Genomic DNA, 17,411 nt, shown 5'->3' on the forward strand with positions numbered 1-17,411 from the left:
AGGGCTTTACTTACATCCAGTTATTCAAAAGGCTTTAGATTAAAAGTATGTAAGCTCTCTGCCCAGTATATTCTTCAAACATTTGTATAATCATATTTTGTAAGTTCTTGCCAGCACAGATTGGAAGGGTGCCATGGTCGGATAAAAACAAAGAATATAAACTTTTTAAAAATACAGATTGTCTTACCACATTTTGGCTGGTAAGGCCAAATTCCATTCAGGTTTCTAAATGATCGATGTTTCTTGGAAGCTTAAAAGTAGATTTAAAAGCTTTATTTTGCAATGTATCCAAGTGTATGGATTCCTTGCCTCGAAACATTACTGATCCATAGGCCAAAGAAGGAATCAGCTTCGCCTTCAGAATCTTTACTGAGGGGCCCATTAGGATAGCGGGCGGATCGCCCCCGCCAGGCTGGCGGTAGCCACCGCCCGCCATCCTTGCTGTAATGACCCCCGCCATATTAACATGGCCGGGGGTTCCGCGGGGGACGGAAAGACCGTCTGCCGCTTTTCCGCCCCAGTCGCCTTGTGACCGGGCCGGAAAAGGGTTATCAGACACCGCCAGGATGTGCTTCGTCAGATGCCTTTCCGTGGCAGCATTGCAGTCTTCACTTTGGGGGCCTGTTGCAATGTTAAACATGTATGATGCGCCTGCCACTGTGGCGGGCGCATCCTAATACCCCCCACGGGACCCCCGCCCTTATGGCGGGCGGTCCCTTACTCCGATGGGGTGATGGGCGGACTAAGTCCGCCCGTCATCCTAATGACCCCTTAAGTGTTCATAGCTGGAGAATAGAAGCTTAAAAGTGAATGTAAGAGAAGTAGTTTTGCCTCTAAATTATTAAAATGACATCTAAAAGACACTCTATCATCAAATGTAATTCCTAGACACTTATAGAACTTCACTAATTCAATGACTGTTCCACTAACTTTCCACTCTCGTGTTTGTGATTTAGATCCGTCTATAGACATGATTTTTGGTTTTCTTTATATTCATTTGTAATTGGTTTAAAATTATATAATTATTAAAAAATGGTATACTTTGTAAAACTGTTGGCTTAGTAGTATTATTAGCATATTGTAAGTATTTTATGTTACAACCTGAAAGATAAGGGGAATGAGCATTAAAATTTTGCGGAGAGGTTCATCAGCATAAATAAATAGAAAAAGTTTGCAGCCTTTATTTAAACTGATTGATGTTTACAAAACGTCGTGTCAAACAGCTGCTGTCCCCCAATTTTACCTGGACTCAAGTGTTTGTATATAGGAGTATTATCATATCTAGCAATTCCTGTGGTACTCCACATGCTGCCAACTTTCACCATTTCAAGTTACGAGGGACAGTATCAAAAGCAGCTTTCAGATCACCAAAGCAAATGTATAACTTCTGCTTTTTATATATTGTCCTCTAACCCATCAGTGTGAGGAATAGTAGATTTGTAATTGCTGGCTGTCCATTCCGGAATCCTGATTGATGTATTTGTATAATTATAATATTTAATGATGTTGCCCATTCTTCGAGGTCTTAAGCAAAAAATAGACAAAGGCCTTCGCATCTGTTAGAGCTCTAAGCTATAGATAGCTGGATTATCTGGAGTGTCCTTTTTAGGTCTCGCTATTCGATGCGCACGCATCGAGCTTGTGAGGATATAGGGCTTTAACCAGAGTTTAACCAAAAAGGCGATTTGATACAGTGCACGTTGCTTTCAGGCGAGGCCTAAAGCGCGTGCACAGCATCAAATCGGCTTTTTGTGTAAACATCTGTTACTTAGCTCCACCAGCAGCTCTTCCCGCTCCGCCCCTTGCTCTCGGCCCCCTGCCTCCCCAGCCGCCAGCACCTCCCCTCATCAGTTCCCCAGCAGCATCTGTTCCCCAGCCTGCCGAGAGCAGCTCTTCCTGCTCCGCCCTCTCCCCACTCTCTCTCCCCTCACGACGCTCCTCCCGCTTTGCCCCCTCCCCACTCTCTCTCCCAGCACTCTAGCATACAGCACGGACATGTGGAAAATTTCCCAGATTCTTATAGCGCAACTTGTAGAGATTGCATAAACTGCTCGACACTATTTTGTTCTGTGATGTTGAGATCACTCACACTGACACATAGACCTTGGTCAACTCTTACTCGAACAGCCTATAATCCACTTTACAGCAACACATCGGCCATAACAAGGATGCTCCGCCAGCAGCTCTTCCCCTCCCCACTCTCTCTCCCAGCACACCTCCCCCTCGCTCCGCCCCTTGCTCTCCGCCCCCTGCCTCCCCAGCCGCCAGCATTCCACACTGACACAGCCTGCCGAGAGCAGCTCTTCACGCTCCGCCCTCTCCCTACTCTCTCTCCCCTCACGACGCTCTTCCCGCTCCGCCCCCTCCCCACTCTCTCTCCCAGCACACCTCCCCCTCCAGCATACAGCACGGAATTCAGGCATCAGCTGGACATGCGGAAAATTTCCCAGATTCTTATAGCGCAACTTGTAGAGATTGCATAAACTGCTCGGTAAAGAAAGAAAGTTACACACAATTTTGTTCTGCAGCTCTTCCCGCTCCGCCCCTTGCTCTTCGCCACCTGCCTCCCCAGCCGCCAGCATTCCACACTGACACAGCCTGCCGAGAGCAGCTCTTCACATCCGTGACCCCAGCACAGGCCCTTAAGTGTTGCTCAGTGACACCAAACTATGACACAGTACGCACTCTACGGGGATACTGCCTTTCCTACCCTTTGACCTACAGTCTGTCCCTACTCGAAGGAGATAAACTCGTTATCTTAAGACTCTAGAGTAGATGTTAACACAAGGCCTTCACACTGCCACCCCCACATACCCGTTCAATCAGTAACCACGCTCACCAGGTCGCCGGCTACCTCTCCGCCCGCACTCGGCCTCGCGCAACAACAGGATCGCCCGAGCAGTAGGACAGAGCAAGGGTCTTGAAACAAGCACTCTGATTGGCGCGCTGCAGTCGCCTCGCGAGTAGCCCACTGCCATTGGATGTTGCCGTTAGCGAGCTGCGTAGCTGAACGCGCCAACTTCTGCTGTGCTTAACTAAATCATGTGGTTTGTATATCAGCCTTAATTATCTTCATGTGAAATGGCTAGAATGAAACTGGAGTTTTTACTTCTGCTTGTCACACCACTTAATGAAGTAGTACTCTGTGCTGCAGATAAACCGCAGATGTGGCCTAACGACCAGAGCTGCCATCTAAGTCATGTAAATACAAAACATGTTGCATTACAAATGCTACAGGTGTCACATTCGCAAAAGTTATAACTATTGGCATTGTAAATGACAAAGCTATCAATTTAGCTATTTTAAAAACCAACACATAAATAAAATATTTTTCATTTACAAGACCAATAGCTACAACTGTTCTAATGCGAGACCTATTGCATTTCCAATGCTTGTTATATATGGGATGTAAAATACTCCCTTGCCATGCTTCTAGAGCCGCGTTTGTTGCTACTACCTCTCCGAATAACAGAGTCAATACTCTTGCCCACAGTCCAGGGTTTGCTTTAAAAACTGCATTGGAGATGCCGTTAGGGCTGGGTGCTCCATTTGATATAATTCCTTCTATAGTTGTTATTTCCTCATTTATTATGCCTATTAGTTAATGGCCTTACTTTAAAATGACTTGTACTCCCCATATGGTGATAGTTTATTTATTTATTTGAAAAGGTTTTATAAAGCGCAAACATGAACCTTGCAGGTATCAGAGCTCTGTACACAGAGGCAGAAGCATGCATGAACTCAGAACAGTTGTGGTCAACATTGTAAAACAACAAGAAGTAAACAATCAAAACCAGATACTGGGTAGAAGACCCTACTAGTTCAGTTTCTCATATAGTGCAAAATATTTCCCGTAACATTTGGTAAAACAATCATATAGTGGCTCGTCACAGCATAGTAGAGTAAATGACAAATCTGTAAGTAGCCCAAGAAGTCTTCTTCTATTATAGGTCCGCAAGGGCCCTAGAGTAAAATAACAGTTTAACATTCAATCAAAAATACGTAGCGAAAGATAATTTTGGGATAAATGTCAAATCTCTCAACAAGAGGACTAGAGAAAGAGTACATGATGATGCAGTTAATGTCCACTCAGGAAAAGCCATTTGGCCTGTTTCCTGAAATGGGCAGTGGAGGGATTGGTTCTCATCTCCGTAGGAAGATCGTTCCAAGTTCTAGGTGCAATGCCGGAGTTTATGTTGCTTGAGGTGGTTATCATGTTCTACTGGAAAGATTTTTATGTGCTTTTTTCAGTGCAGGCCCAGTCGGGAAACATCCTTAACAACGAAGTCAGAACAACGACTAACCGGAATAACGAAGTTTAAACAACGAAGACTCACATTCAACTAAGTGATGTTATCACGAAGGCCTGAACCACGATGGTTGGAACCACGAAAGTCGGAACCACGACTTTTCAGAACAGCAGTATGTGTTGCAAGTCACTCCTCTCGGCCTATATTCCCAACATCCTCACTTCGATTCGGCATTGCTGGAGTGTTACGTCACTCAGCTCTGCCCAATTACAATTCAGTCTTTTTCGCCAGCCATACCTTTGGAAAGGAATTTCTGCAATCATATTGACGGGCAACGTGACATTCTGAGGTAGGACATTCATAAGAAATGTTTTTTAAAAGCGTTAAAAAAATGTTAAGTCACCCCGGACTAACATTAATCTCCGCCCCCGGACTTGCTGTTAAGGCACGTCAATGTTCTCAGCCCCCACCCCTGCCGTGGTTTGCCAGAGAGGGTGAGTGCGGCAGTGCCTGTGCCCGCTGGTGTCGCCCTCTGTTGTTCTGGATTCTGAAAGCACCAGCATTCGTTCTGAGGGCGGTGTCGGAAGACAAGGGTGGGAAATCGCGCTGTAACGTTCCTCTGGCGGAGGAGGAAGGAGGTGCTATCACACACTCACAGAACCACACACCCTGCCCACCATGGGAACGGATGACCCAGCAGCAGCGCCGGGCACCAGCATGGACCCCTGGTCATAATATTCTGTGAGCCCAGTTACATCAAGGGGAGACTACGCCATTTAGGTGGGTTTGGTGTATCCCACAGTAGTGACCCACTCCCACAAAAGCAGGAGCGGAGACGTGATTCTGGGGTTTGCACTCAAAAGGGAACCCGGGTGAACCGCACCTCACAAAAGTGTCTCCAGATAGCGCTCAATCATGAGGCGCACTTTCTTGGAGATCAAAGTAAAATTTAGCACCAGCTTAGCCCCCGGGATGTGAGGGTAGTTTTAGGGTGGGTGTAATTCGTTTTTAACGGGTGGGGGTTGGGGTATTAGATGTAAAGCATTTTTTTAAACACGCATTCCTTCACAAAGAAAGAACGTGGTAAAGGAATGCGTGGAAAAAAAAGTTGTGGTTTAGACGAGGTCGTCTTTGCAACCTCGTTGTTCGGTAAGTCGTTCTTGTGGAACTCGTTGTTCCATCATACAATCGGCCCATACTGACTAGAGATTAAAATGCCCCAGCTTGATTCTGAAATATTTGCACTATTTAATAGGGTTTCCCCTAGCTGACCCTGTTGATGTAAATTTTCTTATTAAGGATGAACATAAATAAGACCAAGTATCTGTCATTGATTTTCCATTTTGAAATTCATAATGGGCGTAGTTTATCTGATTCTCCACAAATTTCAGTTTTTCCAGTTGTTTTGTTGATTGCCATGTCAGCCTTTCCAAATTAAAAGCAGTCAGCATTTGTTGTATATTATTGAACTTTGGTTAATAATGTGCTGTTAGAGCCAGTATAATGGTTTGAGGGTTATGATTGCTTTACAATCCCAGAATGACATCATATCCATTAATTCCAGACACCAAATCCTTGGAAATTATAGTGTAATCAATTATAGAATGGTGCTTTGAATTTCATATGTTGGCACATTTTTGGAATTATGCAGTCGGTGTTCTTGCAATATTACTAGCCATATTTTTTTCAGTTGTGCACAGCCCAACTGTGTTATGTCACTATTTGAATTATCCGAACAATTTCTAATGACCTTGTGCATATTAAGGTCTCCTAAGATAATTAGAATGGCTGTTAGATATTGTTATTTTAGAGGTTTAATTATTTCCCAGAAGAAAGTAATCTGGGTTGTTTTGATCAATTTCGTTGTACTCTGGCATATATTGAATAAAATAATTAACATCTGAAAATTAATTTTGATACATAGAAGCCAAGGCAATTCAAGTCAGGGACATTTGTATTGCCTACATATCACTGCCAAGAGTCTCATGCCTTGGCATCTAGTTCTAGTGATAGAAACATTTAAATCCCACCTTTTGCTCGACCAAACGGAGAAGAACATGTTGCAGGAATGAAGAATTCTTGAAAGTCAATAATGGCAGTAGGGTCATTTTTCAAAGTTTCCTGGAACTTTAACATTTTATAGTTCTGTAAAAAGTCTGTTGCCTCCCGATCTTCCAGTAATCGTGTAAGTCCATGTACATTCCAGGAACAGGATCTACAGATTTAGGTATATTTCGACAGAGGAGCCCAAGGCGCTTGTGTATAATTCTAGAATTCCTTGTCCTAAAATATTGTGTATGGTTTCCCGCACTACCTTACCTTGTACTTTATGTATGGCTTTTGGATTGACATCCTTCTTTGGTTCTCTTAAGAGGTAGTGTAGTATTATAAGGGCCTTCCCTCAAAAGTTTAAAGAAAACATCACTGTTACATTGGACCAACAATTCACTTTTGGTAATTCATAGTTTTTCCTAACATGACACAGGAATGGTACCAGAATATTGTATATGACATATTGTCTGCAAAAATATTGCCCCCATTAAATTAATAATAGAAAATCTAAGCTCAGTAAAGAATATTTCTGCATACAATGTTCTTACATACAACCATCACAGTAACGTCTACTTAGCAGGATATATTACACAGCTCAATCCCTTTTTCTAAGTGGTCCATGGTGCTGAGAGCTATCAGCTACAGAACTATTGAGAATAATCCTCGTGATGGTTTGAAGAAGTTTATATTGTAAATTGGGGGCACATTTTGCCTTTCAGGTAATAAGAAGAGTTGGTTTCATTGGTTCCTGAATCACGCAGGGACACTAGCACTCAACCTTGTGCTTATTTTCTGAAGTGCAAAACGGAACTAGATCATTTTCTCTTTTAATAATGCTTCAAAGAGGTTTATTTCTATCATAATAAATAGTCAGCTATGTTGAGGGGTTTTCAGTGTTCAACGTAATATGTTATACTATTTGCCTCTGTGTTTACCCCTTCTCATGACCATGTTTCTCTTTTTTTACATATTCATATTTTTTATTCTTCAACCCCATTCTCCCCATAGGGGAAACAGAGGGGCTGCAATATCATAGAGGCAGGGTTGACTGCCAAAGCTGTGTACCATGTAGAAGAAATGGAAATAGAATTGGATCTGCTGTCCATTCTGATGACCCTACCTGCAATGTTTCTATTTACTATTAATATTTTGTTGATATTGTTAGGTCCTCCTGCATCCGCTTTTTTGTTTTCAATTAAGGGGGGCTCTCCTTCTCTCCACTGCTATTTGTTTTCCTTCTGGTGTACATCTGCAACTGCTATTTGTTTTCCTTCTGGTGTACATCTGCATGGTGCTGTGCAGGCAGGGGAATAACTGGTGGTAAAAAGTCAACAAGATCTGGAGGACCTATGTCAAGAGTGGCATTCTAGTTTGTTATTATTTTTCCAATTCTCCTTGGCTGTGTCTCTACAATTTCTGGATCTCCTGCCAAATACCAATTAAGAGAAAAATCTGTGGATGGTTGATGAAAGCTAGATGCAGAGTACAGTATTTCGCATAAACGTTGATTTGCCAAAATACCATGGTTAGTGGAACGCATGTCGTACACCCTTTGTCTTGTGGAGACATCACAGGGTTGACTTTTTCTCCAATTTTTTACTGCTCAACAGCCTCCTATTTGAGGGGTCAGGGAAAACAGAAAGTGCACTGACTGTAGAAATAAAATGGATCCCTGTTTACTTTTGTTTCTACTAGTGCATTTGTGCCCCACTCTGGAGACCAGGGGTAGCAAGCGCAGTGCCAGGCCTACCAAAAGTCAAATAGCAGCTGCTCCCCCTAGATATTCTGAATTTACGTCCATGATTGTTCCAATCTTCCATAATTTCTTCTCTGCAAATGAGTTTGGTCTGTTTGTGTCTCTCTACTAGCTCTTCGGCTTCTGGTGGTAGGCTGAGGTCCTAGTGGCTTTTGTGTCAAAAGTGGCCATAATTCAAGCAGCTGTATTTAGACAAAGGGAGTGCACTGCCTCTTGGAAAAAGTACCCTTTTATAAAAATGGAATCAAAACAATACATAGTCCAGCTATGGCAAGATTTTATTGGGGAATTGCTTTGAAAAGTGTGGAGCATGATCAGCTGGCTCAGTAATTATTTTCACAGGTTCTCCACCAAGCTGAGATTAAGTCAAAACGCTCTGAATACTGCTGCTAGAAGGGACAGGCAAAGACAAAAGCACCAAAATCAACCATGCTGCTTTACAGGAGCTAGGAAATAAAAGGAAAGCTCATTGCATCCTGCTGTGGAAGTCAACAGTAAAGTACATGGAATCAGAATTGACTCATTTATTGTCCCTTTTGTCTAGTAAAAACAAGATGTTTTGGCTCTACGTTAACACATTAAATAACAAATCTATTGTCAGAGGGAATGGTGCTCCAGTAACGAAATGTGTAAAATATGTACACAAGTTATATGTAGACCCAGGCTCCACGGTTTGCCATAGTGTAGCTGATATGTTGAAGGGATCAGACTTGGACAATGAAGAGGTGGCAACGGGGTCTACAATATTCATTCAAGACTCCTTATCTCTGAAGTCATTAATGCCCTGAGATCCAATGGGCCCCGGGTCCTAACGGGCTGCCAAGGGCACTCTTTAAGTCTGATGCAGAGTTCTGGGCTGTCCACCTCACTCCCCTGTATGTGGACTGTTTCCAAAGTGCACAATCCTGGAAGGGATCTATCCTTCATCCAATTCATAAAAAGTGCTGAAATGTCAACACAGGAAGCCTCAGGCTAATTGCGTTGCTGGATGTAAAGGCTAAAACATACGCAAAAATGTAACTCCATGAACTTAAGACATGGGTGGCTGAAACTAACAACATACCCTTCTATCAAACTGGCTTTAGACAACATTCTTCCACCACTGACAATATAGTCATGGTGTCATATCTGACACACAGCGCTCTTATTCTTTCACTGATGAAACTGTTTGAGTTTTTTGTGGATTATTCTGCTGCTTTAAGCTGTCAACCTGGGGTATCCATGACAGCCTACTTAGTGCTGTTATTGCATTGTACTGTGGCAGGTGGGTCTGTGTCAAGTCTAGCGAAGATAACTCCGGGACTAAGACAATTTCTACCACACTGGGCCTAAAGCAGGGGAGCATCCCAGATCCAATGCTGTTTAAACCTTACACACCACAGACAGAGGTCATTCACTAGCAAGGGCAAACTCAATCAACCAAAGAGCAACTCCATTAGGCTCCTAATGATTCAATATGCAGATGATATGCTTACACTAGCTCACAAAATTTGGTCTGCAGCGTGCTCTGAATGAGCTTTATTCTTAGAACACAGCGATCAAACAAGTGGCGAACCCAGATAAAATAAAGGTGGTGATTCTCAACAGGTATAAAAATAAGAGGAACCCAGGATGCATGCTTGGCAACCAATGGATAACAGCAAACATCTAAATACAATGACTTTGGTGTCTGGCTTATGGATACAGACTCCCCACTATAAACAGATTAATAGGAAGTCCTAGGCGTTTACATATGCCTTATGCAAATGATATCACCAGCTTCGCTCCCCAACAACGGAGGCCATACTGCAAGTTACTCAGGCAAAGCTGCTACCTAACCTCTGATATGGTCAACATACCTACGCAGGGGGATTTATTTTCAGCACTGAACAAGTCACAGTGCCACACTTGTAGGAGGCTGTTTCATCTTCCAAAATATCCTCGATGTGCGGTACTTCGCTTATGGTTTGGCCTGCATGGCCAAGATATTGGATTTAAGGCTGCCTGCCTTAAGTATTACTACGCAAAGCAACGAGTAATTCGAACTCCCTGAAAAAAAGGTTCTCCAAGTGCTTTATACTGCCTCTTCTACTCCATGGTCCTCATCCCTTAGAAAGGCGGCTTCTGATCTAGATGGCAATTTACTATAGCATAAAGGTTATTTCGAGGAAACAGACTGCATTCACCTCAAAGAGAGCAAATTTGGCAACTGTCCACTCTAGTATCTATGCTGCTCCCATTTTAAAATCATAGGAGGACACGAAACTGCATCCATATTTTTAAAGTCGGCATTAACCAAGGAAACCAGTCACTGCATCCTCAGAGCACGACTCATAGTTCTCCGAATTAATGAATTTCGTCTAGACTAGACCGGTACACCGGGGAGTATGCCTTTTAGATTCAGAGAGTACAAAAAAGAATCCATGTTACACTTATTATGCTGCTGTCTGGAGTTTTTATCTGATGTTCAGGTCAAATGGGGTCTCCACCTGTAAGGAGGTACTGGAATTTTGCATGGCCACTTCTTTGCCTATGCATCTTTCTCGCCTCAGCAAATTTCTCAAAAAGGTCTTTATTGGCACCTGGAAGCGAAGGATCTGACTTTGAATGCCTATGCCACTGTTGAAGCACTAATGTCATAAAGTCTTAATATTTGTTCTGTAATGTTCATGATTTTATCTCTTGGTTTAACCTCAGATTGATTTTACATTTTCCAAGTCGTTTTTTCCGCAATTAATTGTATAGATTCTAATTAATTAACACTAATAAAACTTACTTCAATACATTCTTCCACAGAATGCGGATTGTTACATTTCTGCTGAAGATACCACACACCTCCCTTTCCACAACCATGAAAGTAACAATACAACTAATAATGAATAACATGGTAAAACTCCCAACCACACCGATTTAAACATTAAAACCCATACTAGGTTAAAAAAGTTACTATTATCACTTATAATGACAACATCTTTACATTTCTAAGGTCTTCTCAAATCCGTAGCATCTTCTATGCTTGTCTTTTCATTGTGGAACTGTCTCAAGAAAACCTCTTGATCACCACCTTAGCGTTTTCCCACTTTGTTGAGATTCTAAATGTCGGACTCTTCCATCTGAACCGCCTTTCTTAAGATCTTTACTATCCTCATAGTTTTGCGGAACTTAGAAGACCTACTAGAGCTTTGACTCTCACTAAATGGCCCACATCTACATTGGATTTTCTAACAGCTTTCTCATGATCCACATATTCATTACTCACTTTCAACTTTTTAACTTCTCTCACTCTTCACTCTCACTCCCATTTTCCACATTCTTTCTAATATTAGTTGATGCAGAACAAAGTATGGAGTTAGTGTTTCTCGATCCGTGGAGCTATGAGGTGTGACCTTCAATCCATTTCATACCTTCCACTTTCCAACTTTTCCCACTATACTACATGGTTTGTTTAAATGTTTAGTTCAACCTCGTCACTCTGCCTTGGACTTCTGGATGGCGTTAAGAGCATGCCTAGTTTCAATCTCGTTGGCATCATACAACATTTCCCCAACACTCTACATTCTGCATTCTTCCAGAGAATGTGGAATGTTAATACTCTGAAGATACCACACCATGCTGTAGATTTTCTTGTATGGCTGGGCAGTGATATTTGTTACCATGCATTTAGACCCTGGGTCAGGCATTCACATGCAGCCAACAAGTCCCAAGCCTATTCGCTGAAACTGTTGCCTTACCCAAAAGCATAGTGTTAGACATGTCAGCCTTAGGGTGGTCTTCCCTAAAACATTTTGCTCATTTCCCTCTTATGTTTTTTCGTGAATTTGTTGTTTTAGTGGCCATAGGACTCAGTGCATGTTACCTCTTCTAACCAGTGTTAAAGCGCTCTTCCCTAAAACATGATAAAATGGGCTTACTCCTATTGGCAAATTGGGGCCTAGTAAAGTGATATACCATATACAGAGGGTTGGTAAACTAAATGTTACTAGGGGGCTTGTAGCACTCATTGTGCCACCTAGTTAGTTAGCCCCTTAAAACATTTCTCAGGCCTGCCATAGCAGCATGTGTGCAGTTTTTAACTTCCAATTCGGCTTGGCAAAAGTAACCCATTGCCAAGCCTAAGCCTCCGATTTCTTTTTATATTAGTCACCCCTAAGGTAGGCTCTAGAGAGCCACAAGGCCCGGGTGGATTGTAATTAAAAAGCTGGACATGTACTTTTATATTTTACATGTCCTGGTAGGAGAAAAGTCCCAAATTCATTTTTCACTACTTTGAGGCCTAACTCTCCCATAGGATAATGTTGGGTTACTCTATCACACTTTAAAAGCGATAACTTTTCCTTAGGAGCATGTAGAAATGTCATGTGTTGTCCCTAAAAAATTGGTATTTAAAATCATTTTAATGGTAAAGTCAGACTTTAAGTCACAATTCTGAAAATGCCACTTTTAGAAAGTTTGCATTTTCTAGTCCTACCTTCGATGTAGTTGTCCCTTGTGTATTCCTTCCAAACAGTCACACAATATTAGGATAGGGTGTTGGCAGAATAGGCCACCAAATGCAGGATGGGGGGGGCTGAGCTGTGCCCAGCCCTAATCGCACTTTAAAGACACTGTCTCAGCTCACACACAAATAATTTTACACTACCCTATTGTTACTGCAGACACACTGGGACTAAGGCAGGGAGGCAGAAAATTCCAGACACTTGAGTAGGGGGGAAAACTCCAGAAGTCTTTCCACTTAAAAGCTACTATCAAGTATTATTATTATTATTATTATTATTATTATTATTATGCATACTTGTAAAGCGCACTGTAACCCTACGGGCATCCTGGCGCTGAAGTATAAAAATAGGACCCTCAGACCCACTCTTCAGTTTACTTCTGGGCCTGCAAAAGGACCCTCAGAGGACTGTTCTGCTGCCTGTGGCCTGCTGTATACTTTAGAGGGCTGCCCTGCTGTACCATGAGGACTACCCTCCCACCTGAAGCCTGCCCCGTGCGCTTAGAGGATGGCTTGAGATCTGCTTTTTTGTTTGAACCCAAGACTTTCATAGTGACTCCAAGGTCTAGTTGGCTGGCCTCCTCATCAAAGCCTCAGGGACAGAAAAGGCTCCAAAGATCTTAAGCTCACACCTGAACCAGGCCTAAGTGAGTCATGTCACTCCAAGTGGTGCCCCCTCCAGTCCTGGATCCTTGGAAGTGGTGCTAAAGGTGCCCAGATAGCCCACATCCGAAACCTAGGATTTTCCTGCCAAAACATGCACCGACAACTGAGAGAAGACCAGGACTACCCGCTCCAGATCCACCCGAAGGTGCATTTTTGCTTGGCCTGAATTAGCTACTGTTACATTCTTCTCCTCAACAGAAAATCCTGTTCAGCGCTTCTCACAAAATAGGTATCCAGCCACATGGAGCGCTTGCAGCTTCATTCCTCTTGAGGTTTTCCACTTCTATAAAAGTGGCTAAGTCTGAACGTAAAAATCTTCACTGCAACTTCATCCAGCAGCTTCCCAACAATGGTGCCTCCTTCTCAGACAGCCTCTGACGCCTTGTCCCTCTTTACTTTCCCTTGTCAGACATTTTTCTTGAAAATTTCTTCTAAGTCCTAACGTAAAAAGAGACAGAGCCTAGAACTCAGTCCACTCCGTGTAGCCGAACAGCTCACCATTACGGTCGGCCATACATTTTGACTTTGCCCTGGTCTTGAGAGACTAGATGTCTGGGGTTCACACTTTGATCTTTTAAGTACTATTTTTCACTTTAAACTTTAAAAAATCATAACTCTGTTTCTACTGATTACATTTTTTTCGTGTAAATAATTTATAAAAATTAACTCTATTTCTTTAAATTAGAGTGTGATTTTTCTTGAGTTGCGTTTACACTTTGTTACTTTTTATCCATGAGTCTCAACCCCTCAGCACCACACCCGAAATCAAAGAATATCTGAACGCAATATAAACCCCGACACTAGATAATACCGATAGACTGGACTTGTAGGGGGACCTGCCATTAATGAAGTGAAGGAAGTCAATTATAAATTACGATCTGGGAAGAGCCCAGGACCAAACGGCCTACCAGCTGAATTCCACAAGAGATGCACAGACCTGTTGAGTCTACATTTGCGGAATCTCTTTCAGGATGTATGTACTGAAGGCATCCTCCCGCTAGACCTACGCCTAGCCACAATTATACCAATACACAAAGAAGGTAAACCAAAAGACAGATGTGAATCATATCGCCCGATCTCCCTCCTCAATATTGAGGTGAAAATACAGGCGAACATTCTGTCCACAAGACACTGCTGTGTTATAACAACATTAGTCCACTGTGATCAATCAGAATTTGTGCCCGGCCAATCGACTAGTAGGAAAACATCTGTGGAACCCATAAATGGATGATGGCAGCCAGGGATGGAGACACACTTCATATACTTCTGTTCCTAGACACTGAGAAAGAGGATCTGGTGGACATAGAATATGTGGATTGGGAGGCCGTTTAATGCACCCCAGGGAGATGGCAATCAAGACATAACTATAACTTATCCAATATAAAATTCTTCACTGATCCTTCTACGACCGGGTCAGACTAAACAGTATTGGTAGGGCTGACAAGCTGAACTGCCTTAGATGTGGACAAGACCAGGGAAACTATTACCACACAATATGGGACTGCCCAGTCATACAGATCTACTGGAATGAGATCGTAGGACAACTCAGAAAAGTAATCCAGAGACCATTTCTATGGATCCAAAACTTATACTGTTAGGGATTCCTAGCGATGTGGACATTGACAGACCGCAACTGATACTCAACTCATTAGGAATGACGCTAGCGAAAAGTGATATAGCAAGGCATTGGGGCACCCGACCCTACTGACAATACACAATTGGAAGACAAGAATGGGCATACGCATGGCAGCAGAAAGGGTCGCATACAAGGGTAGAGGCTGCCCAAGAAAGTTCAATAGGCTATAGTACAGACAGAGGAAATATTATGGGTTCGATCTACTGGATGAAGACACATAGACAATATACACCTAGGGGGTAGGATAGATATCACCACACTATTGGCTCAGGTATGCTGTGATATCCAAAACAATGATAAAATAATGAAAAAATGAAACTGTAGTTATGGGACATGGATGAGATAAAACTGAGATACTGCAGATATGCTGTACAGAATATGTATTAAGCTTGGAAACACTCCAAAGACCACAGGAAGTTGGGGGGACCGCCTATGACTATGTGCGATGACAGTTATGTTTCAGAATGTTTGTTCCTTGTATTCCTCCTATAGAATTGAAAATCAATTTAAAAATAAAAATTAAAAAGAATACTTTTTATGTGTTCATAGAAATTAATTTGTGGTTCAGGTATAGGGCAAACTCTCAGTATTTTAGCTCACATGGCAGTATGGGTGAATTTTAATGTGTGATACCCTGAACGACCTAAGATGCTTGTATCTGACATCACCCACTTTCCACTGCATTTTAAGGGCACTGAAGTCCAAGTGCCTTCAGATATTTCAGCACTCACAGTGCATCATGAAAATGTTATTTAGCGTGTCAGTTCTCTTTACTGGACTAAAGCAGCAATTTCACTGAAAAATACATTAATAAAGATACTATCTCGCAGCTTTCAATATTTTAAAATCAGAATATGTGTCAGCTGAAAATCCGCAATAAAATTCCTCTCCAATTTCTTTTAGGAATGGGATAAGTGCATGGAACCACATTGGAAAATCTTGGACCCAGCTTCAGTACAAAAACCATGCTTTCAGACACCTGTCACAGGACCTGGGCTTGCTGTGGCTACTCACCAAGGGCCATATCATCCTGAGATGCAAACTGTAAAGCAGAAGAGAACTCACTAGCTCAACCGCGGCAGAACTTTTTCAGGCACAAAATGGATCACGGCCCTCTCCTGATCATCTCTTTAACTGAACATCTTCTACTGTTGTGTAGTCTAGCCCACTGTGTCACTGATGTTCCTTAGCCTCTCCATATTTCTTTGCCTCTATTGTACTATAAAAGGCTGCTATTCACATAGAAGCACACTTTTTTCCTCTGTCCTTTTTACACCTATTTTCCTTTTCCATAGTCTATGATTTACCAAAATGCCAGGGGTGGAGAATGTGACATCACACACCATTAAAATCAAAGGAGTGTACCCTTCTACCACAATTACTCCCACAATAACTTCGTGTTTATTGCTGAGAGACTAGTGGAAAGACACGAATATGGAGAATACAGAAAGTAAATAGGGGTCATCCAAATTTTATCTTCCTTTCCCGTCACTGCCTTAATATTCTGTTCAGAATAGACATTTAAAAGGCAATGTCAGGAGTACCAATACTAATCTCCTAGGGTTTGACCACCCTGCTTAATGTTACACAGGTGGGAAAAATCTGCCAGCCGAGGCAGCTCTGGCTCCACCAAGGTTTAAGTCAACTTAAATGGCTAATCTAGGACCTGTATTCCACCACCAAGTCTGGTGGAGAAAGTCTGCTAGGGGAAGTAAGCAAGGTGTCAATGAGCCACTAGCACCGAGCCATGCATACTAGGAAGACCTGACATGTGAGTAATGTACCCATGTTTTGAGGGTCAATTTCAGTGTTAACATTTGGTGGTGGAACTTCTGCCCGCAACAACCATCCTTGGTCAACTGTCTTCTACATGTTCTCTCCATTAAGTGGCTTCTCCCATGGCAAAGCAGTCACTTTGGTGAAGAAATGTTTGTTGCCAGCTGAAAAACTCACAAAATGTGGTAGATATACCACTATTGCTTTTTGCAGAAAAGAGAAAATCAGTAATAGCGGCCACAAAAAAAAATGTGTTAAAATTTGAAGCAGCCTATCTTTCACTTTCACCAAGCTCACTTTCTATTTCCCTCTTATACAGTCTCTTCCGTTCTGGCAAAAGCTCTTCTTCTCTCTTTTCATTACATCCATTGACCTCTATGTTCGCCATGCAATGTAACTGAACAATTTCATTAAAGTTAGTCAATACAAATCTTCATTTTAATCATATGTGGAATATTTTTGGCCTTTTTTTATGAATACATTTTACTGAGTTTTCTCCAGACCTTATAACATTGACAAAACATAGTTCTCATCCCAATCAGTATGCAATCAAAGGCCACACATCTGCCAACACTTCCTCTGTGTCTTTCCCACCCCTCTGCAGTTGTTACATACATAATACCCGTTAACTGTTGGCCAAAAAAGATTGCATTCCTTGTCCAAATTCCATGGTAAGTGCCTGCAGGGTTCATTTAGAATCCCTCTAAATTAGGCCCAGTCCATCCATATTCTCAAATATGTGTGTGGGCAACACTTTGCTGTATATATTGGGCATTCCATCCTCATGTAGTGACCCATACC

General features: G+C 42.3%; 1 protein-coding gene across 1 annotated transcript in view; it reads left to right on the forward strand.

Annotated features, from left to right (window-relative positions):
- Nucleotides 1–17,007, forward strand: part of LOC147712369 (fish-egg lectin-like) — a gene marked incomplete at its 5' end in the record, with an annotated part of 108,456 nt that extends 91,449 nt beyond the window's left edge. Inside the window, one exon of the mRNA XM_086920326.1 lies at nucleotides 15,738–17,007. Within this exon, the coding sequence (XP_086776452.1) occupies nucleotides 15,738–15,882 (145 nt within the window). The remainder of the gene's footprint in view (nucleotides 1–15,737) is intronic.
- Nucleotides 17,008–17,411: the final 404 nt, after the last annotated feature.

Source organism: Lissotriton vulgaris, chromosome 5 (genome assembly GCF_964263255.1).
Source record: "Lissotriton vulgaris chromosome 5, aLisVul1.2, whole genome shotgun sequence".
NCBI lineage: Eukaryota > Metazoa > Chordata > Amphibia > Caudata > Salamandridae > Lissotriton > Lissotriton vulgaris.